Source organism: Mustelus asterias, chromosome 15 (assembly GCF_964213995.1).
Source record: "Mustelus asterias chromosome 15, sMusAst1.hap1.1, whole genome shotgun sequence".
NCBI lineage: Eukaryota > Metazoa > Chordata > Chondrichthyes > Carcharhiniformes > Triakidae > Mustelus > Mustelus asterias.
In genome coordinates, this window is record NC_135815.1 from 16,375,763 (window position 1) to 16,400,859 (window position 25,097).

At 46.9% G+C, this 25,097-nt stretch overlaps 1 protein-coding gene across 4 annotated transcripts in view; it reads right to left on the minus strand.

Moving 5' to 3' along the window:
• ltbp1 (latent transforming growth factor beta binding protein 1) overlaps window positions 1-25,097 on the minus strand; it is a 356,653-nt gene that overhangs the window by 175,160 nt on the left and 156,396 nt on the right. For all 4 annotated transcript variants that reach the window (XM_078229547.1, XM_078229548.1, XM_078229550.1 and 1 more), the window contains exon 9: window positions 21,520-21,597. In XM_078229547.1, coding sequence (XP_078085673.1) covers window positions 21,520-21,597 — 78 coding nt within the window. The remainder of the gene's footprint in view (window positions 1-21,519; window positions 21,598-25,097) is intronic.

Genomic DNA, 25,097 nt, shown 5'->3' on the forward strand with positions numbered 1-25,097 from the left:
CAAAGGAAATCTGCCATCCTTATGTGCTCTGGCCTACATGTGGCTCCAGATCCACAGCAATGTGGTTGACTCTCAAATGCCCTCTTAAATGGAGGACAGTTAGGGACGGGAATAAATGCTGGCCCAGCCAGTGTCGCTCACGTCCCATTAAAGAAAATGATATTGACTTCAAAGCCCCCTGCCCCCCCAAATCATTGTGAGGCTTAGCTTAATTGTGCAAAGGCCTAGGACATCCCGGTAAATCCTTGACTGTTTTTCTGTTTACCCACAGGTGAGTGCAATCCAGAACAAATATGGGAGCAGCAAAATCATTTTGACAATCGGCTACACAGCGAATGATGAACCAAATTGGGGCATGGTTGCCATTTTAGATTCCAGAAAGACAGGGCAGCCATTTTGTAGCTGGACAGAACAGGGTAGAAAACATGCCCAAAAGCTATGAATGATGACTTCATTTTATAGACTTGCTTCCTGCGTTTAACAATTTCAATTTTTTCCAAAGAACATGGGAAATCTTGTACTCTGGATCCACTGTAACTCTAATAATAGCCCGTAGAGCGAGAAAATCACACTTCTAATGAATGTGGCCCTGAATCTATTGAGCTCCCAAATTGTTGCATAACTTGGCTTGGATCAAGTACATTTCAGGCACCTCCCAAGTGGCTTGCTGGCTGGCACAGCATGTTTCAACATGGATAGAATGGATGAATGTCTGAGTCACATTGTGGAGAAGCCAACATAACGCACTTTGTATAAAATGCAAATGAGCACTGGGTTTACGTAAAATTATTCAGACAAAAATTTCTGAAGATACAAATTCATCTTGTCATTCATACTAAATTGATTTTTTTTTTAAATCACTGTTAAATTTAAGTCTGTTTTCATAAATATTTAACAAAGAAAGTACAATTCTTTTCCTCTGCATCGGTCCTTTTCCACAACCTAATTGTGAGCTATTGTCACTTCTAAACATAGAATCATAGAATCCCGATAGAGCACAAGGAGGCCATTTGGCCCATCAAGCCTGCCCGGACAACAATCCCACCCAGGCCCTATCTCCGTAACCTCACGTATTTACCCTGCTACTCCCCCTGGGGGCAATTTAGCATGGCCAATCCACCTATCTTTGGGTTGTGAGAGGAAACTGGAGCACCCGGAAGCAACCCGCGCAGACACGGGGAGAACGTGCAGACTCCACACAGACAGTCACCCAAGGCTGGAATAGAAACTCCAGCACTTCCGCCTATTTCACCTGATTTCGAATTACCACCAGCTAACCTTGTGCTTGGAGCTTCCTCTAAAACTGCTCTGCTTGCCTTAGTAGCAGCCCATTACCCAACATCACTGGAACAACGAAGGCTGAGGGGCGACCTGATAGAGGTCTACAAGATTATGAGGGGCATGGACAGAGTGGATAGTCAGAAGCTTTTCCCCAGGGTGGAAGAGTCAATTACTAGGGGGCATAGGTTTAAGGTGCGAGGGGCAAGAATTAAAGGAGATGTACGAGGCAGGTTTTTTACAGGGCGGTGGGTGCCTGGAACTCACTGCCAGGGGAGCTCGTGGAAGCAGATATAATAGGGACTTTTAAGAGGTGTCTTGACAAGTACATAACTAGGATGGGAGTAGAGGGATATGGCCCCTTGTAACTGACCCTTCAACTGCTCCCTATCCACACTGTCCCTGCTCCTCGTAATCTTTAACACCTCAATCAGGTCGCCCCTCAGTCTTCTCTGCTCCAGAAAAACAATCCAAGCCTATCCAACCTCTCTTTATAACTTAAATGCTCCATCCCAGGCAACATCCTGGTGAATCTCCTCTGCACCCCTCCAGTGCGTTCACGTCCTCCCTATAATGTGGTGACCAGAACTGCACACAGTCCACCAGCTGTGGCCTCACCAGAGTTCTATACAACTCCATCATAACCGCTCTGCTTTTGTAATCTATTCCCCAATTGATAAAGGCGAGTGTGTCTTTTTCACCACCCTATTAACCTGCCTTTCCACCTTCAGAGACCTATGGACAAACACGCCAAGGTCCCTTGGTTCTTCGGAGCTTCCCAGTGTCAGACCCTTCACAGTATACTTCCTTATCAAATTACTCCTTCCAAAGTGCATCACCTCACACTCTTCAGGGTTAATTCCCATCTGCCACTTATCTGCCCATTTGACCATCTCGTCTATAATCTTCCCACAACCCAAGACACTCAACCTCACTGTTAACCAGCTGGCCAATCTTTGTGTCATCGGCAAACTTACTGATCCCACCCCCCACATAGTCATCTATGTCATTTATATAAATGACCAACAATAGCGGGCCCAGCACGGATCCCTGTGGTACACCTATAAGATAATGAAGGGGCTGGATAGGGTAGAGGTGGAGAGATTCTTTCCACTTAGAAAGGAAGCTAGAACTAGAGGGCACAGCCTCAAAATAAAGGGGGGTCAGTTTAGGACAGAGTTGAGGAGGAACTTCTTCTCTCAGAGGGTGGCGAATCTTTGGAATTCTCTGCCCACTGAAGTGGTGGAGGCTACCTCGTTGAATATGTTTAAATCACGGATAGATGGATTCCTGATCGGTAAGGGAATTAGGGGTTATGGGGATCAGGCGGGTAAGTGGAACTGATCCACTTCAGATCAGCCATGATCTTATTGAATGGCGGGGCAGGCTCGAGGGGCAAGATGGCCTACTCCTGCTCCTATTTCTTAAGTTCTTATGTTCTTACACCACTAGTCACTGGCCTCCGGTCACTAAAGCAGCCGACTGTCACCACCCTATGTCTCCCACCACTAGGTCCCCAGTTCCTCTCACCATTCAGGATACTTCCAAATTTTGTGTCATCTACACAATTTGAAACTAGCTGAGTTTCTAAGATAAAAAAGGATTTTGTAAGAGTTATGTGGTACTGTGTTACAAATGGACACAGTCAAATGGAGAGCGGAATCGATGGCCAAATGATATTAACGCAAGACTATTAATCCAGAAACTCAGCTAGTGTTCTGGGGACCCAGGTTCGAATCCCGCCACGGCAGGTGGAGGAATTTTCAATAAAAAATATCTGGAATTAAGAATCTACTGGTGACCATGAAACCATTGTTGGAAAAACCCATCTGATTCACTAGGGAAGGAAATCTGCCGTCCTTACCTGGTCTGGCCTACATGTGACTCCAGAGCCACAGCAATGTGGTTGACTCTCACCTACCCTCCTAGGGCCACTAGGGACGGGCAATAAATGCTGGCCAGCCAGCGATGCCTGTGTCCCATGAATGAATTTAAAAAGAACTCAGTCAAATAGACACACTCAGTGCCACCTAAGTCTCATAAAATCCTTCGACTTCTCAGAAGCTCTGCCAATTTCAGCATTTGTAGATGACACAAAACTGGAAGTTTCCTGCATGGTGAGAAGGATGATTCACTAATACAGATAAAGTCTCTCTTCATTGACCTCAGATTGCTGATGTGGCCCTCATTTCCAGCCAATTCTTTCTCGCGGTTATTACCGGCTGGCCCTATTTGACGGACGGTTGATCAAAGCTGGGTAATGATGAGGTTTTTTTTTCTCTGACCGTTGCGGTTGCCAGCGTGGGTTATAAATCAAGTGGCAGAGATTGCTGAGTTCAAGGCCTCATTAGCAAAACAAGAACGACTTTGCGATCGGGAGGTCAGGGTGTTTTGGCTGCACAGTCCGTGAGGGACTCCCGCCTTGTGGATGATAAATTCGACATAGTTAAGTCTCCCTCACCTCACAAACGGTGATGGACGAATGTCGGGGTAAACTCCACACTGGCTGCTGATGCTTCTTATCACTAACATCGGCCAATCCAGTGCATTCCTCCTCACTGTGAGGGTTGAATGTAATTCAAGCTGGTCTCAAAATCCCTCCTTTAGCATTCCGACCGTTTAAGTATAAGGTTTTTAATGAGAGCAAGGGCGCTTATCAATCCAAAAGGGCAATGATTCTGATTGCAGCCTGATAATCAAAAACACACATTTCAAAGGGTCGTTTATATTAATGACCCATAATAATAAGTACCGTGATTCCTGAAAGATTACTTAAGTAAACTTGCTGGTGCTCTTTTACCAAGAAGGTCGTGACCTTTCCTTCCGCTGCTCTCAGCAATGAAATATGTCCTCAAAATTTAAGCTGTTTGCGTTTAAACTGACCCAGGTGATGAAAGAACTTTTTAGTTTCTTTTATCGGAACTCGCCATCGTTTGAGTAAAATTACTTCTCAGTAACACTTATCGACACCCGCAATCTGGGGGTGAGGCGGGGGGGGGGGGGGGGGAGGAACAGTGTAAAGGTTTGTTTTTCTCTCTCTTCGCCACACACCCCGAACCCCGCTCCCACCTCCCAGAGTTCCTGCTGTAATTGCTGCTTCCAGGCTAATCCAGGACAGAGCAATTATTTTAGTATCGTCAAAAACAGCTGGAACCTGGTGTCAAAAAAAACTTCAGTAGGTTTCTGGGTGATGAAGTAAATGTCCAAATGTGTGTATATATATATGTGTGTGTGTGCGTGCATGTTTCTGTGTGTGCGTATTCATGTGTGTATATATGACTGTGTGTGTGTATGCCTCTGTGTGATTGTGCATGTCCATACATGTGTGTGCATATAGGCTTGTGTGTGCGCGTGCATGTGTATACATGTGTGTGTACATGTTTGTGTATACATGTGTATATACGTGTGTATATGTGTTTGTCTACATGTGCATGTATGTGTTTGTATATTTACGTATATGTACACGTGTATACATGTGTTTGTGTACGCTTTTCCATATGTGCGTGTATATATGTGTATGTGTTTGTCTACGTGTGCATGTAAATGTGTTTGTATATTTACATATGTGTGTGTACACATGTGTATGTGTGTATACATGTGTGTATGTACGTGTTTGTATACATATGGGTGTGTATATACGTATGTGCAGGTGTCTGTGTGTATGGTCTGCTCGGCTGAAATGTTGACTACGTGATGTTTTGCTGTAATCATTACTTATATGGCCCAGTCTTGGGTAAAGTGATAAAAATTGTAATCTCTATGTATTGTCGGCATAGGAACTCCAGTTAATGGTTTTGTTGAAGACTTTATGTAGCATGGACTAACTGCCCTCTCACTGACTTCACTCTCATTAGGCACATTGGGCTGGATTTTGGCACGGGGCTTTGGGATCCCGCTATTGGCCAACAAAAGGGGGATCCGAGTCCACACTCACCAGGAGTGAGACTGGGGGAGCAATTTTCCGGGTGGCTGCTTCCTTATTGGCCGCCTCCGCTCTCGCTGCCCAATAAAGAGTGACGGTTGGCCCCTCGATGGTACCGAGCTCTGGAAGGCGTGTGGATGGAGAGAAAACCCCCCTCTCCACTGGGCTGGTGGAAGCCACAACAGCAGGTCTTTAATGCACACAGCCCACATACAGTGGCATGGAGCCTGTAGCTCTGATGGATGATCCCCAGCCTTGTACAGCAAGGCCACCTCCATGGAGCTGCCCTGGCTGCCTTTGGGATTGTTCCCTGGCAGCGGGAAAAACGTGGCTCTCCCCCCACTATTTCCCCAGCCCGCTCCCCACCTCCAAGCCCACCCTCACAGCGATGGGAAAGCTCAGCCCAGAGGTTCAAGTCTCCCGGACACTTTGGTTCATCCTCGCTTCAAAAAAGCTCCGCGCCTTGTCCCACAACTCCAGGTTGTCCCGGGAATTCCGGATTTGACCGTTTAGTGCGTCGTCTCTTCTTCCATCCAGCCTCTAAGCGTCAGGGACCTGGGTTTGATTCCCGGCTTGGGTGACTGTCTGTGCGGAGTTTGCACGTTCTCCTCACGTCTGCGTGTGGGTTTCCTCCGGGTGCTCCGGTTTCCTCCCACAGTCTGAAAGACGTGCTGGTTAGGGTGCATTGGCCATGCTGAATTCTCCCTCAGTGTACCCGGAGTGTGGCGACTAGGGGATTTTCACAGTAACTTCATTGCAGTGTTAATGTAAGCCTACTTGCGACACTAATCAATAAACTTTAAAACTTTAAACTAAAGTATAAAGGTCCACGGAAGCATTGCTTTCCCAGTGCAAACAGCACAGTTGGAGAGATTCCATGCAAAGTAGAAAATAAGAATAACGCTGCCATGGTAAATATATAGGCCAGCATGGAGATGTGGATAAAATAAACTCTAGTTCACACTGTAGATTTGGTTGTAACCATCAGTGGGAGAAGTTCCTGCTTCTTGTACGACTGTTACAGACTGACAGCTCCCTGACATTACAATGTGAAACACGATGGGTAGAGTTTCCTGTTATTATGCTTGGGCTCATTGCACGGAGGGAATCTGGACAGGGAGGACTGGACGCTGCTCCTGAGGGAGTGCTGCACTCAATGTGTGGAATTTCTCCAGCCGGAGGGTAGCGAATCTGTGAAATCCATTGCCACAGAAGGCAGTGGAGGCCGGGTCACTGAGTGTCTTTCACACAGAAATAGATAAATTCTGGACGCTAATCAAGACAATCAAGTTCTTGATTGGGAAGGGGATCAAAGGTTATGGGGAAAAAGGCAGGAGAATGGGGTTGAGAAACATATCTTGGAATCGTAGAACCCTACAGTGCAGAAGGAGACCATTTGGCCCATCGAGCCTGCACTGACAACAATCCCACCCAAGCCCTATCCCGCGTATTTACCCTGCTAATTCCCTTGACACTAAGGGATAATTTAGCATGGCCAATCAACCTGACCCGCACGTCTTTGGATTGTGAGAAGAAACCAGAGCACCTGGAGGAAACCCATGCAGACACGGGGAGAATGCGCAAACTCCACACAGTCAGTAACCCAAGGCTGGAATTGAACCCGGGTCTCTGCCGCTGTGAGGCAGCAGTGCTAACCACTGTACCACTGTGACTGAATGGCGGAGCAGACTCGTTGGACCGAATGGCCTAATTCTGCTCATATATCTAATGGTCTCATGGTGACCAAATAGAGGTTAACATTCCCAAAACCGGCAGCCTCTGGGGCCAAGGCTGAGCCGGATTTTGCCAGATTCTGGACCGGGCACTTTGGGCAGTGGGTGATTTGGGCCAATCTGGGTCAGTTTGGAATTGAGGGTTGCTGGGAGCATGGAACTAGACTGAAGCAGTGAAGCAGATAACAAGCACAGTGCCACGCACTGCCTAGCCGAATTGTCCAGCTAAGTTCATTTTAATCGGGTAATTTTTTTTTTTAAACAATGACGCAGGACACATTCTAAAAATATCCAGTTTTCAGACAGTGAGTGACACAGTCAGTGTACCTGTCCACCCGAGAAAAATCTGTCTCTATTCTCACACAGCGTTTATGTTGGGCCTCAGTGAGCTCCCAGTTAAACCAGGCAATGAACTAACCACAAATTAGAAGCAGCTGTCGTGAGGTAAAATTAGTGGCGTCCTCCCCCTCGCTGCCTGGTCTGATCCTGCACTTCCCATTTCGCATTCTGTGAAAGTACAGACAGACAGACCTTCTTTCAGAGGAATCCATTCCCTCATCACAAGCAGAGGGAAGCCATGCTGGGCAAGGGGCCGTGACGGCATCTTAAGGTGGCTAAGTGAGGAGACTGTGTGTGTTCTGAGCGCCACCCAAACCCAGGGTGTGCTCTGTGCCCTTGAACACAAAGCAAGCCATTCTCCACTCAATAATAAATATACTGCTTCTTCTTCCCCCCCCCCCTCCCCCGGATCCACCCCCGCTTACTCAGCCTTTCTACTTGACCTGACTCTTCCACCAGCTTTCCATTGTACCCGCCAGGCTTCACGGGTGGTTTTTACATTGGCACAGGAGGTTTTCCAAGGGATTCCACCAGAAAGTAAGCACTGGGCACCGGATGGTTTATCAAATTCTGTGCTCGACTCCCAGAAATTAACCCCACAGTGCTCCGGGGCAGGGAAGCAACTCAATGAAGAAAGGCACAAAAAAAATTAATAGGGAACAAAAATTGCGTAAGAAGCTTTTACTTCACATCATTTAAGTTTCCAGCCAGTATGTCAACTAAAATTCCACTTCCACAGCATTGAGCAAATGGCATCAGATGGTCATAGAATCCCGACAATGTAGAAGAGGCCATTTGGCCCATTGAGTCTGCACTGACTCTCTGACAGAGCACCTTACCCAGGCCTTATCACTCGCCCTATCTCTGTAACCCCACTGATGTAGAATAGACTAATAAAACTCACAAACCATAGATTTAGAAACACTAACACGATACTAACTTTAGAATGAATGATCTTGGACTATGGGAACGCAAGCCAGCCAGGGCTGTTGCCGTAGAAGACAGCTCTGCATAATTAACAAATATTTTTCATTTAAAACATGTGTTTTGAATTTATGTATGTGTTTTGCTTTTGGTCACATTTTGTGAAACTTCAGTCAGTGACAAGATACAGCAGGCCCCGGTGGGAGAAGGAAGAAGCAATAGGTCCCCTGAAACGCAGTAATGCTGTCAGCAGTGGTCAGGAACAAGATGGCTACTAATGCTGGCTTTATGAATAGGGTGATACAACTCCAAGAGATAACAGAGGTTGCAAGCAGACATAAAGAATTTCTCAGGATCGGACGAGAGTCACGTGGATTCAATTCCGTGGAATCGTCCTCCCATTTCATGTCCAGCATCTCATGTTATGAGACAACAGGAGGGGAGTATTGTCCGTAATTAATAACAAATGAAATCCCTTTAGGTCATGATGTGTATTGTTATTGGCTGGAGTTAATGACAGGATAATTATTGACTGATTTGTATTAATAATTATTGGATTATGTTTCCCGGAAAGGGGGGGCCATATGATTTGGTAAATGCATAATTGCCTTCATGGAGGCATTGTTCTTCAGACCGATATTGGGCTGCCCGCATTCTTTACCTTGAGTGCAGGGCTTCCTCATATCATTCTCCCATTCGATCGTTTGGTTAAATAAAGTCATGTCTTAAAAATCAGGACACTGCATTTTGAGTCTCTGTATTAGATTACGCTTAGCAATACAAAGCCTCGAGACGAAACCCCCGTCTACACCCACACATTTGCCATGGCTAATCCATTTAACCTGCGCATCTTGGGACACTAAGGGGCAATTTCGCACGGCCAATCCACCTAACCCTATATGATGAGAAACATATACTAATGAACAAAGAAACAAAAGTTTGAACACTCACAGGTAATGAAAGTGCAGTAAGCCGAATAATTCTCTGTACTCCCACAACATCCCCAACCTATGGAAATAATTCAATGCTATCTGCAATCCTATAAACGTTCTCATTCATTTAGAGTTTTAAGGAAAAAATGTAACATCATGAAATGTAACATATTTTCGACCCCCTGTTCCCCCACCGGCGTTGCGGTTTCTGGCAGCAGAGGGGTCGCACCATTGGTTGCTGAGGGAATCTTCCAGTCCCGCTGGTGTCTACAGCATTTTGCGCGGCTTGCCCATCCCGGGCAAGCCGCAGGGGGAACCTGCCTTGGGCGCGGAGGGTAGGGGGGGGTCTAACTTTGGTGGGACAGGGAAATCCCACTGGTGGGATGGCCGGAAAACCCAACCCAAAGAGTTTATTCCTAAAGGTTTCCGACCGTGCGAAGAATACTTCATTTTTACAGGGTCCACTTACTTCTTCTCTCCGGAGAAAACTCTCTTGTGAGTTTGAAAATTCAAAAAGAACCATAGAGGAGGTGGGTTTTTTTTAAACAAATGACCCTGGAATGCACTGTCTGAGAGGATGGTGGAAATAGATTCGTTTTGGGTCATTTTCAAAAGGGAATTGGATATGTGGCTGAAAAGGAAAGCATGGCAGAGATATGGGGAACGGGCAAGGGGGTGGCTCTAATCTTTCAAAGAGATTACGCATTAGCTCCAAAAAGAGAGAATCTAATTTTCTGCCCCTGCCCTTGCAGGGCAGCACAGTGGCACAGTGGTTAGCACTGCTGCCTCACAGGACCAGGGACCCGGGTTCGATTCCCGGCTTGGGTCACTGTCTGTGCAGAGTTTGCACAGTATGTGGGTTTCCTCCGGGTGCTCCTGTTTCCTCCCACAGAACGAAAGACGTGCTGGTTAGGTGGATTGGCCATGCTAAATTCTCCCTCGATGTACCCGTAAAGGCGCCGGAGTGTGGCGACAAGGGGATTTTCTAACTTCATTGCAGTGTTAATGTAAGCCTACTTGTGACATTAATAAATAAACTTTAAACTTTGACAGTCGATGGCATTACCATCACTGAACATTACCATTATCATTGTGGGGATTGACATTGACCAGAATCTTAACTGGACCAGACAAATAAACACCGTTGCTACAAGGGCAGGTCCGAGACAGAATTGTATGGCGAATAACTCACCACCTGATTCTCCAGAGAGTATTTACTATCTACAAGACACAAGTCAAGAGTGTGATTGAATATTCTCCACTTTCCTGGATGAGTGTGGCTCCAACAATATTGAAGGAGCTCGAAGCCCTTCCAGGATAAAGCAGATTGCTTGACCAGTACCCCATCCATCGCCTGAAACATCCATCCCCCCACTGGCACAGCATGGCTGCAACGTTTACCATCTATAAGCAACTCACCAAGACTCCTTCAATATCACCTTCCTAACCCAGGAAGAACAGGGGCAGCAGGCAGACAGGGACATCATCACCTGCAAATTCCCCTTCAAGCCACTCACCACCCTAACGTGGAACTGCATTGCCGTCCCTTCATTGTCGCTGGGTCAAAATCCTGGAACTCCCTTCCTTACAGCACTGTGGGTGCACCTACAGCGCATGGGCTGCAGCAGCTTAAGAAGGCACTTTCACCTTCTCGAGGGCTAACACAGATGAACAACAAATGCCAGCCTTGCCCATATCTCATGAATGAATGAAAAAACCCTTATTTCCCCACAGATCTTTTATCAATTGTTATAAATCTGTGCCCACTGCTTCGCCACCCTCCCATCAGTTTCTCCCCATCTGATCTGGCAAAACCCTTCATGATTTTGAAAACTTCTCTTAACTCTCCAAGACAAACAATGCCAACTTCTCCAGTCTTTCCAAGTAACTGAAGCCCATCATCCCTGGAACCATTCTGGTAAAATCTCCTCTGCACCCTCTCCATGAGTATATATTAGCAAATTATTTGTGCCATTAATTACAGTCGATTGGAGAATGTGAATCAGAGACCCAGGTTCGATTCCCGGCTTGGGTCACTGTGCAGAGTCTGCACGTTCTCTCTGTGTCTGGGTGGGTTTCCTCCGGGTGCTCCGATTTCCTCCCACAGAACGAAAGACGTGCTGGTTAGGTGCATTGGCCGTACTAAATTCTCCCTCAGTGTACCCGAACAGGCGACTGGAGGATTTTCACAGCATAAAAAAAACCAGCATCGATAACCAGCATCAGGGTAACGGGTCTAGCACTTTGAGCCACAATCTTAACAGGACAACCTGCCTCTCTGCTCCTGCTATTATAACCCAAAACAAGAGAAGTGATTTAAAAAATCGTCAGCCATCATAATGCACGAACATCCTCCCGCGTGTCTGCAAGATCTCCGAAACCAGACCTACATTTACATAGAACATAGAACATTACAGCGCAGTACAGGCCCTTCGGCCCTCGATGTTGCGCCGACCAGTGGAACCAATCTAAAGCCCCTCTAATCTACACTATTCCAATATCATCCATATGTTTATCCAATAACCATTTGAATGCTCTTAATGTTGACGAGTCCACTACTGCTGCAGGCAGGGCATTCCACGCCCTTACTACTCTCTGAGTAAAGAACCTACCTCTAACATGTGTCCTATATCTATCACCCCTCAATTTAAAGCTATGCCCCCTCGTGCTAGCCAACACCATCCGAGGAAAAAGGCTCTTACTATCCACCCTATCTAATCCTCTGATCATCTTGTATGCCTCTATTAAGTCACCTCTTAACCTTCTTCTCTCTAACGAAAACAACCTCAAGCCCCTCAGCCTTTCCTCATACGATTTTCCCACCATACCAGGCAACATCCTGGTAAATCTCCTCTGCACCCTTTCCAACACTTCCACATCTTTCCTATAATACGGCGACCAGAACTGTACGCAATACTCCAAATGCAGCCGCACCAGAGTTTTGTACAGTTGCAGCATGACCTCCTGGCTACGAAACTCAATCCCTCTGCCAATAAAAGCTAACACTCCGTACGCCTTCTTAACAACCCTATCAACCTGGGTGCCAACTTTCAGGGATCTATGCACATGGACACCCAGATCCCTCTGTTCATCCACACTACCAAGTATCTTACCATTAGCCCAGTACTCTGTATTCCTGTTACTCCTTCCAAAGTGAATCACCTCACACTTTTCCGCATTAAACTCCATTTGCCACCTCTCAGCCCAGCTCTGCAGCCTATCTATGTCCCTCTGTAACCTGCCACTTCCCTCCGCACTGTCTGCAACTCTACCGACTTTAGTGTCATCCGCAAATTTACTAATCCATCCTTCCACGCCCTCATCCAGGTCATTAATAAAAATGACAAACAGCAGTGGCCCCAAAACAGATCCCTGCGGCACACCACTAGTAACTGAACTCCAGGATGAATATTTCCCATCAACCACCACCCTTTGTTTTCTTACAGCTCGCCAATTCCTGATCCAAACCACTAAATCACCCTCAATCCCATGTGTCCGTATTTTCTGCAAAGGCTTACCATGGGGAACCTTATCAAACGCTTTGCTGAAATCCATATACACCACATCAACCGCTTTACCCTCATCCACCTCTTTGGTCACCTTCTCAAAGAACTCAATAAGGTTTGTGAGGCACGACCTACCCTTCACAAAACCGTGCTGACTATCCCTAATCAAATTATTCCTTTCTAGGTGATTATAAATCCTATCTCTTATAATCCTTTCCAATACTTTGCCCACAACAGAAGTAAGGCTCACCGGTCTATAATTACCAGGGTTGTCCCTACTCCCCTTCTTGAACAAGGGGACAACATTTGCTATCCTCCAGTCTTCCGGCACTGTTCCTGTAGACAATAACGACACAAAAATCAAAGCCAAAGGCTCTGCAATCTCCTCCCTAGCCTCCCAGAGAATCCTAGGATAAATCCCATCCGGCCCAGGAGACTTATCTATTTTTACCCTTTCCAGAATTGCTAACACCTCCTACTTATGAACATCAATCCCACCCAGTCCAACAGCCTGCATCTCAGTACTCCCCTCGACAACACTGTCCCTCTCCAGTGTGAATACCGATGAAAAATATTCATTTAGTGCCTCTCCTATCTCTTCAGACTCCACGCACAACTTCCCACTACTGTCCTTGACTGGCCCTAATCTTACCCTAGTCGTTCTTTTACTCCTGACATACCTATAGAAAGCTTTAGGGTTTTCCTTGATCCTACCTGCCAAAGACTTCTCATGTCCCCTCCTGGCTCTTCTTAACTCTTTCTTTAGGTCCTTCCTGGCTAACTTGTAACTCTCAAGCGCCCTAACTGAGCCTTCACGTCTCATCTTAACATAAGTCTCCTTCTTCCTCTTCACAAGAGATTCAACCTCCTTAGTAAACCACGGTTCCCTCACACGTCTGCTTCCTCCCTGCCTGACAGGTACATATTTATCGAGGACGCGTAGTAGCTGTTCCTTGAACAAGTTCCACATTACAGTTACCCTGCAGTTTCCTTCCCCAACCTATGCCAGCTAAATCGCATCATAATTTCCTTTCCCCCAGCTATATCTCTTGCCCTTTGGTATATACCTATCCTTTTCCATTGCTAAGGTAAATGTAATCGAATTGTGGTCACTGTCACCAAAGTGCTCCCTTACCTCCAAATCTAACACCTGGCCTGGTTCACTACCCAGTACCAAATCCAATCTGGCCTCACCTCTTGTTGATCTATCTACATACTGCATCAGGAAGCCTTCCTGCACACATTGGACAAAAACCGACCCCTCTAAAGTACTCCAGCACGAGCTGTAGCCAGGCTTGGTGGCTGCAGGATCCGTTGGGATCTTCCTCGAGTCCTGCGAGCATTAAGTGCCGTACTTTATTTTTTCAAATTCATACTTGTCTCATAACAGGCCCTTATTGGGCAGCACGGTGGCACAGTGGTTAGCACTGCTGCCTCACAGCACCAGGGACCCAGGTTCAATTCCAGCCTTGGTCACTGTCTGTGTGGAGTTTGCACGTTCTCCCCCGTGTCTGCGTGGGTTTCCTCCGAGTGCTCCGGTTTCCTCCCACAATCCGAAGATCATAGAATCACAGAAACAGTACAGAAAGAGGCCATTCGGCCCATCGAGTCTGCACCGACCACAATCCCACCCAGGCGCTACCCCTACATATTTTACCCACTAATCCCTCTAACTTACGCATCTCAGGACACTAAGGGCAATTTTTAGCATGGCCAAATCAACCTAACCCGCACATCTTTGGACTGTGAGGGTTAAGTTGACTGGTCATGCTAAATTGCTCCTTAGTGTTAGGGGGATTAGTGGGGTAAATACATGAGGTTATGGGGATAGGGCCTGAGTGGAATTGTGGTCGGTGTACTCATAGAATCATAGAAATCCTACAGTGCAGAATGAGGCCATTCGGCCCATCAAGTCTGCACCAACCACAATCCTACCCAGGCCCTATCCCCAAAACCCCATATATTTACCCTGGTAGTCTCCCTGACATACACATCCTGGGACACTAAGGGGCAATTTTAGCATGGCCAATCATCTTAACCTGCACATCTCTGGGACGGTGGGAGGAAACCAGAGCACCCGGAGGAAACACATGCAGACACGGGGCAAATGTGCAGACTCCACACAGACAGTGGCCCAAGCCGGCAATCGAACTCTGGTCCCTGGAGCTGTGAGGCAGCAGTGCTAACCACTGTGCCACTATGCTGACTCGATGGGCCAAACGGCCTCCTTCTGCACTGTCGGGATTCTATGATTCTATTGCTGCAAACTGTTCCTCTATACAAGACGTGCCCATCTCGCTGAGGTTCAGATTCCTGACCAGGAATCCGTATTAAGGTGGTTGTTGCTATTGCTGCAATTTTGAGTCTCAAACTTCTTTTGATGTATTGATTTACTGGGGCAGTTGCCAATCGACCTAATGACTAAACGTTGACAAAACAGCAACGCAGACATTACTGAGTAGCAGTGTCATTAAGGACCTCGAATCACACATTGAGAGGAAAATAAAGCAAGAGGAAAATCTCTGCTTTTCATCTGAACACGGATATTATTGCGTTTGCGGAGAACACAGAAATCAGACCACTGCAAGGAGATCTTATTTAAAGGAAATACCTCACTGTCCACGGTCTGGTTATTAGTCAGTTTTAGCTCTTTTAATTAAAAGATCATGCTTGCAGACTGAGCCAAACCAGGGCACAGCCAGTGCTCGAACTCTCCAGCTAGCGCACGGTGCTCAGCTTCAGTCTCAAACAGCAGATGGATTTTTTTGAGAGGCAGCTTTGTGTTCTGAGGATGCACCACTGAGGCTGTGGCTGCAAGGACCGGTTACCTTGTGTCCTTGGCCAGAGGTTGATTCTACTTCCGTTCCCACACCCAGCGGCGCACTAAGGCAGACTTCTGTCTGTTTCTGTAACTAGTAATTCTCAGAATAGGTCACCAATCTGTCACCAGGGGCTTATAGCTTGGGGGACACCATTCCACATCAAGCGTGGCTGACCAGGAGTCTCTCCCGATCTTACCACCAGCCATTGGCATGTTTGGAAGGATTTACAGGTTGACACACTCAATGGGACAAAAATAGCGATGCCAACGAATAATCCCACAAGACTGCATGAATCAGAACCTCGGCAAAGAAATACAGTGCAGAGAGGCCATTCGGTCCATCAAGTCTGCACTGACAACAATCCTACCCAGGCTCTATTCCCATAACCCCACATATTTACCCTGCTAATCCCCTGACACTAGGGTCCATTTAGCCAATCAACCTAACCGCACATCTTTGGATCTGACGCAATGAGGTTCCCACCCACCCTCATTAAATATATTTACATATATTTAAATAAATTTAAATGTACTTATAGGGCTACCCCGCCATAAGCTCCCCCTGGGTAGGGAATCCCCACCCCCCCTCATCGCCGGTGTGACATTATGTCAGCGAGATTTACAACAGCTTTAGCAAAACGGGAAGGTATCGAGGGTTACACGTCAGGGGCGCAAAGGTAAGTATCGCCCCCGGAGGGAGAGGGATTTGTCCTCTTGGGGGTTGGAGGCGGGGGGGAGGGTTCTCCTTATGTGTGTGGGGAAAGAGAGAGAGAGAAAGGGGGTTTCCCCATTGTCTGTGTGGGGGTGGGAGGTGGGCTTGCCCCAATGTTTGTATGCGGGGGTCACCCCAATGCTTGTTAAAGATGGCGTTTTGATCTCTGTGAAGCCAAATGTTGCCAGCTCTATCAGACCCCACCCTGCCAGAGTGATGGTGGAAATCACATCCCCTTGCACAGACTGCCAGAGAATCTGGAGAGCCACGCCCCGGTTTTCTCGCTGAAACCAACACTCTGACAAATTATCAGAAGCTTCCACCCAATCTATTTGACCGTGTTATTATACACCCCCCTCGGCCATCAAGTCCAGGAGCGGGACCCGAACCCAGAGCTTCTGGCTCAGAGGCAGGGGTGCTACCCACTTGGGTAGCAGGGTGGCACAATGGTTAGCACTACTGGCCCACAGCGCCAGGGATCCAGGTTCAATTCCTGGCTTGGATCACTGTGTGGAGTCTGCATGTTCTCCCGTGTCTGCGTGGGTTTCCTCCGGAGGCTCCGGTTTCCTCCCACAGTCCAAAAGACGTGCCGGTTAGGTGCATTGGCCGTGCTAAATTCTCCCTCAGTGTACCCAAACTGGCACCAGAGTGTGGCGACTAGGAGATTTTCACAGTAACTTCATTGCAGCGTTAATGTAAGCCTATTTGTGACACTAATAAATAAACTAAACTAAACAAAAGAGGTGAAGGAAGCCTTTACACTTTTCAGGGTAGATTTGTGCCACCATTGCTTCTTTTCACATGTACACTGCGTTATATTGTAAAGGCAGCGTGAATGCGGAATGGGGCCAGAAGGGTCACTGGAACCCAACATTGTATTTACAGCACAAGAATAGACCATTCGGCCCAACAGCTCCATGCCGGAGTGAATTAATTTCACTCTGAAATCCGTTCAGCCTCATCACCATTTTGTTTCATGCAAGAACATAAGAAATAGGAACTGGAGTAGGACATTCAATGGCCCGATCCGCATCCCACCCACCAAACCATGCCTGCTCCCTCATTCATGACCTCAGCTACACCTCCCGGCAGTACCTCCATATCCCTTCCTTCCCTCGGTATTTAAATATGTCAGCCGCTGAGTTAAATGTGCTCAATGACCGAGCAGCCACCGTATTCTGTGGCTGAGGATGTCCAAGGTTCACAATCCTCTTGACTGAAGGGATTACTCCCCATCTCAATCCAAAATGGCCACCGCCATGTTCTGAGATTTCACAGTCAGAGGAAGCATCCTCCCAGCAGCTACCCTGTCAACTTTGCATTATTTCAGCGGAGATTACCTCCGATTCCTCCAAACTCCAGGAAATTTGGCCCAGTCTAATCAATGGCTCCTCAGAAGATCATTCTCTCCCCGCCTCAGCTACCAGTTTAGTACGGCACGGTGGCACAGTGGTTAGCACTGCTGCCTCACAGGGACCCGGGTTTGATTCCCGGCTTGGGTCACTGTCTGTGCGGAGTCTGCACGTTCTCCCCGTGTCTGTGTGGGTTTCCTCTGGGAGCTCCGGTTTACTCCCGCCGTCAGAAAGACGTGCTGGTTAGGTGCATTGGCCATGCTAAATTCTCCCTCAGTGTAACCCGAACAGGCGCCGGAGTGTGGCGACTCGGGGATTTTCACAGTAACTTCATTGCAGTGTTAATGTAAGCCTACTTGTGACACTAATGAAAATAAAATGAACTTATAAATAATAAACTTTGTTACACTCCTTCTCAGGAATGAATATTCTTTCTTAGGTAAGGGGCTAGTATCCAGGTACGGTCTCAACAAGCCCCCATCCCATTACAGTAAGATTCTGTACTCTTATACTCCAATCATTTTGTAATGATGGCCCATCGATCATTTACTTTCCTAACTGTTTGTTGCAATTGCGTATTAACCTTCTGTGCTACATAGTCAAGGACACCCAGATCCCTCTGTATACCAACGCTTCCCAGTCTCCTACTATTAAAAAATTGTTCACAGAAACAATTGAGCCTCCAGTGAAACTATCCCCACGGAGACTGCTACACATTACTGGGTGATTCTGTCAGAATTACAGAGTGGAAAAGCTCAGCAGAGATTCTCTTCAGCAAATTGGTTAATTGCTAAATGAAGCGGCACAGCGGCTCACACACATGACAAAAAGGGAGCCTTTCATTTCCCCCATGGGGTTACATGGAACGAGAAAGACACAGAGAATATGGTTTCTGTCTTGTGTGAAAAGATATTGGCCTCACATTATGACCACTGAAAGACTCCTGCAATTCAAATTAATTCTGATGAAGGAAAAAATCTTAAAATTTATAGAGAATTAAAATGGGGGCATCCCACGCATGCAGTACCTACTCTTGCAACTCGGCCAACGTTGTCTACCTGATACGCTGCAAGAAAGGATGTCCCGAGGCATGGTACATTGGGGAAACCATGCAGACGCTACGACAACGGATGAATGAACACCGCTCGACAATCACCAGGCAAGACTGTTCTCTTCCTGTGGGGAAGCACTTCAGCAGTCACGGGCATTCAGCCTTGGATCTTCAGGTAAGCATTCTCCAAGGCGGCCTTCACGACACACGACAGCGCAGAGTCACTGAGCAGAAACTGATAGCCAAGTTCCGCACACATGAGGACGGTCTAAACCGGGATGTTGGATTTATGTCACATTATCAGTAACCCCCACAGCTTGCCTCCTGGACTTGCACAATTTCACAAGCTGTACTGTCTGGAGACAATACACATCTCTTTAACCTGTGTTGAATGCTCCCTCCACCCACATTGTCTGTACATTTAAGACCTGGCTGGCTGTAGAGATTTGCATTCTAATCAGTATTCTGTAATTTGATTTCTGTGTCTGTGCCCTGTTTGAGAACAGAGACCACTCCATCTGACGAAGGAGCATTGCTCCGAAAGCTTATGGTATTTGCTACCAAATAAACCTGTTGGACTTTAACCTGGTGTTGTGAGACTTCTTACTGTGCTTACCCCAGTCCAACGCCGGCATCTCCACATAATGTTTGATGGGACATTGTAGAAGAATTTTTAACCTGTATATAGCCCCATTCTGTACCTGCCCTGGGAATGTTTGATGGGACACTGTAGAAGAATCTTTAACCTGTATATAGCCCCATTCTGTACCTGCCCTGGGAATGTTTGATGGGACACTGTAGAAGAATCTTTAATCTGTATCTAGCCCCATGCTGTTCCTGCCCTGGGAATGTTTGATGGAACAGTATAAAGGATTTTTACTCTGTTTCTAGCCCCATGTTGTACTTGCCCTGGAAATGTTTGATGGGAAGTCTCACAACACCAGGTTAAAGTCCAACAGGGTTTATTTGGTAGCAGACCAGAAGAAGGAGCAACGCTCCGAAAGCTTGTGCTACCAAATAAACCTGTTGGACTTTAACCTGGTGTTGTGAGACTTCTTACTGTGCTTACCCTAGTCCAACGCCGACATCTTCACATAATGTTTGATGGGACAGTGTAAAGGATGTTTTCTCTGGAACTAGCCCCATGCTGTATCTGCCCTGGGAATGCTTGTTGGGACATTGTAGAAGGACCTTTATTCTGTATCTGGCCCCATGCTGTTCCTGTCCTGGGAATGTTTGATAGGACAGTGTAAAGGATCTTAACTCTGTATCTAGCCCCGTGCTGTATCTGCCCTGGGAATGTTTGATAGGACAGTGTAAAGGACCTTTACTCTGTATCTAGCCCCGTGCTGTACCAGCTCTGGGAATGTTTGATAGGACAGTGTAAAGGATCTTAACTCTGTATCTAGCCCCGTGCTGTACCAGCCCTGGGAATGTTTGATAGCAAGAAGTTTAACAACACCAGGTTAAAGTCCAACAGGTTTATTTGGTAGCAAATGCCACTAGCTTCCGGAGCGCTGCCCCTTTGTCAGGTGGAGTGGAGAAATGCTTACAAACAGGGCATACTCGGCCAACATTGTCTACCTGATACGCTGCAGGAAAGGATGTCCCGAGGCATGGTACATTGGGGAAACCATGCAGACGCTATGACAACGGATGAATGAACACCACTCGACAATCACCAGGCAAGACTTCTCTTCCTGTGGAGGAGCACTTCAGCAGTCACGGGCATTCAGCCTTGGATCTTCAGGTAAGCGTTCTCCAAGGCGGCCTTCACGACACACGACAGCGCAGAGTCGCTGAGCAGAAACTGATAGCCAAGTTCCGCACACATGAGGACGGCCTAAACCGGGATGTTGGATTTATGTCACATTATCAGTAACCCCCACAGCTTGCCTCCTGGGCTTGTAGAATCTCACTAGCTGTTCAGTCTGGAGACAATACACATTTCTTTAACCTGTGTTTAATGTTCCCTCCACCCACATTGTCTGTACCTTTAAGACCTGGCTGGCTGTAGGATTCGCATTCTAATCAGTATTCTGCAACTTGATTTTGTCTGTTTGCACTGTTTGAGAGCACATTTCCACTCCATCTGACGAAGGTGCAGTGCTCCAAAAGCTTATGGTATTTGCTACCAAATAAACCTGTTGGACTTTAACCTGGTGTTGTGAGACTTCTTACAATGTTTGATAGGGCAGTGTAAAGGACCTTAATTCTGTATCTAGCTCCGTGCTGTACCAGCCCTGGGAATGTTTGATGCAACAGTGTAGAAGGACCTTTACTCTGTGCTGAATAATTATTATTCACCCTTTCCAATAAATGCTTATTGTATTCCATTTTGCCAAGATGTTGTCCTTTCGTGTTTTATTTCTCTCAAAAGCTTTTGCCTCCCTTCATTAAAGCTGAACCCTTGTAAAATGTGAGATATTTAATTTGACTGCAGTCATCCTTACCTTTTAGCTTGTATTTTATGGGAGAAAGGAAATATCCTTACATAATACATTCTTTCAAGAAATGTATTTGGTTGCATAGCTACAGGTGGAATAATTAATGAAAGGTTAGGGGTGCATTTCTTATGAGTTTTAGTCTTTTGGGGAACCGTTTAGCGCAAGATATAAGTCAACCATTAAACAGAATCCAGCGTTTCAGAATCTAAAAGTTGAATTTGCATCGGGGTTTGGGTTTGCCCTGTGTAATTATTATCTGAAATAAACATTGCACAATGTCAAGCGAACCTCCCGGTTTCACAGCAGCAGCACCTCGCCAGTGTGACAGACATGTGAGAGACATCGACTGAAGACAGACTAGCTCTCTTAACACTTAAAGTATTTTCGCCGCAGTTGAACACGACAGTCCCCAAGGTAAAACGAGCCTTTGAAACGACATTTACTGCTTGCATAAGGCAATGACTGCGAAACCTGTTAACTGGAGAGCTCTCAACACACTTACCCTGACAATGTGTGGCATTAACCTGCTTGTAACCCAGGGGACACTCCACCAGTTGTCCATTTCCTCGGATCGGAAAAGCTGCAATTGAAACGGAATCAGATTGTCAACAATCGGCCGTCACCTTACGAAAGACAGATTGAGGAAGAAAAAAATTAGATACTGTGCAAATAAAAACAATACCAAAACGGCACCAAGGCGAGGACTACAGACACGTCAAGCCATGGAGACCGTTAGTCTCTGGCGTCATACACAGATAAAATTCCCTACCTGAATAGTCAACAAATAACGATCGTTCTCATTCTCAAATGCCTGCATTAAATAGGCTGCTGCCTACCAGGCAACCACTTTAATATGGATGTGCGTGGGACTGTGTCTGTACAGCTTCAGATCAACTGTTCAGCGTGAGTGACTCAGAAAATCTTGCTAACTAATTAGGCAGCGCAGCAGTGGCTCAGGAATGAATACAGTTGCCCCGAGTGAAAGTTGCCCAAGGGCCATCCTATTTCTGTTATTTCTCTTTGTTGCTAAGTATTATCATTGGAAGATGCACGGCCATGGATAAGAATTCAGTTGTTTCTGCACTGGATTAATAGATACCACAGATGAGAATGCACGAAGCAAACCAAAGAGTAGAGGTAAATGATGGTGTTATTCGAGTCCAGACAGCTAGAGAGCTAAAAACAATGGATTAATCCAGCATACAGTTGTAAGGCTGCCAATCTCCAAACTATTAATAAACACAGAGGCATCAAAAACCATAGAAGGTTAGAATTTCCCCAGAGTTCACTTGGCCTCCCATTGTAACCACAGTGGCGATCCCAGAGAATCCACACAAAGGTACGTTCCCATCCCAGGTTTCTCCAGATTTTCTGCCAAAGGGAAGGGAATTCCTCAGAAACTCCAAACAGTCACCCAAGGCCGGAATCGAGCCAAGGTCCCTGGCGCTGTGAGGCAGCAGCACTAACCACTGTGCCGCCCCGTTTGCCATCACCAGGTATGAATCAGATGAATGGGGCTGAATGGAAGGTCAGCGGCAGCGGTCCCAACGGCAGGCCGTAAAGCCAGGGACAACCCCGTCGCAGTCATTTCCAGAAGCCCAGGCCTGATTCAATAGTCGCCAGACAGCCAACTGCCTGGGGTAAGGGCCTCTGTCCCTTTAAGGTGGGAGATTCCGCCCTCCAAGAGCTGTCTGCCAATCAAAAGGCTGGCAGCTATTGATTCCCAGCAGCGGCACTGAGAGTGGTGGCCATCTCTGGGAGAGTAGCTGACCCAGAGCAACAATGATGGAGGAGGCCCCAGAATCCAGTCAGTGGGTCCAGAGCACTGGGACCAGTCAAGCGAGGGTTGGATATGCGGGAAGTGTTGTCATTGTCAAGGGCGTCAGCTGTCTTTCCAATGGGGCAGCCGCTGCCAGTGGCAGGGACCCTCCGATCAGGAGTGACCCCCATCCTCCACCCTCCCGAGAGCACGAAAGAGGCCACCAACTTCTACTGGGAGGGTTCCCCAACTGGGTTAAAGCCCATCCCCAGTAGAAGCAGGATAAGACTCATAGCTGCCCATTTAAGGGCCTCAGTTGGCTGTCCCTGCCCCTGTCAGAATCACAGGGAGTCAGAATCATAGAAATCCTACGGAGCAGAAGGTGGCCATTTGGCCCATCGAGCCTGCATCAACAACAATCCCACCCAGGCCCTATCCCCAAAACCCCACATATTTACGCTGCTAATCCTTCTAACCTACACATCCCTGGACACGAAGGGGCAATTTAACATCCCTGGACACGAAGGGGCAATTTAACATGGCCAATGCACCTAATCTCCACATCTTTAGACTGTGGGAGGAAACACACGCAGACACGGGGAGAACGTGCAAACTCCACACAGTGACCCAAGCTGGGAATCGAACCCAGGTCCCTGGAGCTGTGACGCAGCAGTGCTAACCACTGTGCCACCGTGCTGCCCTTGTTGCTAAAGTGATTGGTGCTCCACTAACCCCCCACTTCCCCTCCTGATTCTAGGGCCTTCCCACCACCTCTGCTAAGGACCAGATTAAAATCTTCCTGTGCTGAGCAATATTGGGTAGGGGTACTAAGATGGCACACATGGTTTCAGGCACATTCATTCTGGTTTTGTACAATGTGGTTTCAGCCCACTGTCTTTTGTTTCTTACGCAATAAAGCACGGACATTTTCGATAAAGTCTCACTTATTTCCAATGTTCCCACCATTGCTACCTGCTTCGTTAGAGCGAATGTACAATGGATTTTCCCTTCAGCAGTGAGGGCCTCATTCCCAACCTCTGGAAACTGCCCCAAAAGTGCACACTGATGAGAGGCATGTCATAGGAATGACTCAGTAAGAAGTCTCACAACACCAAGTTAAAGTCCAACAGGTATATTTGGAATCATGAGCTTTCGGAGTGCTTGCACTTCGCTCCGACTCACCTGATGAAGGAGCAGCGCTCCGAAAGCTCGTCATTCCAAATAAACCTGTTGGACTCTAACCTGGTGTTGTGAGACTTCTTATTGTGCCCATCCCAGTCCAACGCCAGCATCTCCACATCACAGGAGTGGCTGTTGTACGTGGGTTCCCCTATTTGACAGGAGCCAAAAATAAGATGTATTACGCTGGAAATTGGAAATTGGCAATGCCCAATATTTCTAGGTCAACTTTCCAAGAGTGTAAAAGTTCTTAATCTGCTCCTCTGGCCTCCCACGTGGATTTGTCATGTCCCATAATGGCAGGAACAATGTGTTTCACATTGTCAAAGGGCAAGCTTCCCAAACTGGCTGCTCCTTCTGATTTCATCAGCCTGCTTTCCTAATGTGAAGCATCAAGTGCGCTGGAACAGTCACCATGACCACATCTCGTAAGGAGCAATTAGTGCAGCACAGCCAGCTAAACCGCCTGTACCTTAAACTGTACAAAACCGTAGATAGAAAGAAAAATACAGCACAATATAAAGGGAATAATGAATGGCCAGGAATGATTGCTAGAATTTGACAATCTCAATGACGCTATGAACTCTGAGTAAAGGACCAAGCAGTTTGTAAGTCTCAATGCTGAGTTTGGACTAAAGGCTTGAGATCATTCCTTTATATCTATTAGTATTTATTACACTTCAGATTTCAAAGCAAAACTTTAATCAAAATCCAATATTTGATTAACTTTCCATGGCCTTATCCAATGAGTCAAAAGATAAATCTAATATCGCGTCAACTCATTGGGCTCCAACGATAATTACGGCACGGTGGCACAGTGGTTAGTGCCGGGGACCCGGGTTTGATACCCGGCTTGGGTCACTGTCTGTGTAGAGTTTGCACTTTCTCCCAGTGTCTGTGTGGGTTCCCTCCGGGTGCTGCGGTTACCTCCCACGGTCCAAAAATGTGCGGGCTAGGTGGATTGGCCATGATAAATTGCCCTTAGCGTCAGGGGGATGTCAGGGGGATTAGTAGGGTAAATATCTGAGGTTACGGGGGATAGGGCCTGGGTGGGATTGTTGTCGGTGCAGGCTCAATGGGCTGAATGGCCTCCTTCTGCACTGTAGGGATTCTATGATACTATGAAACCGCTTCCCATTCCA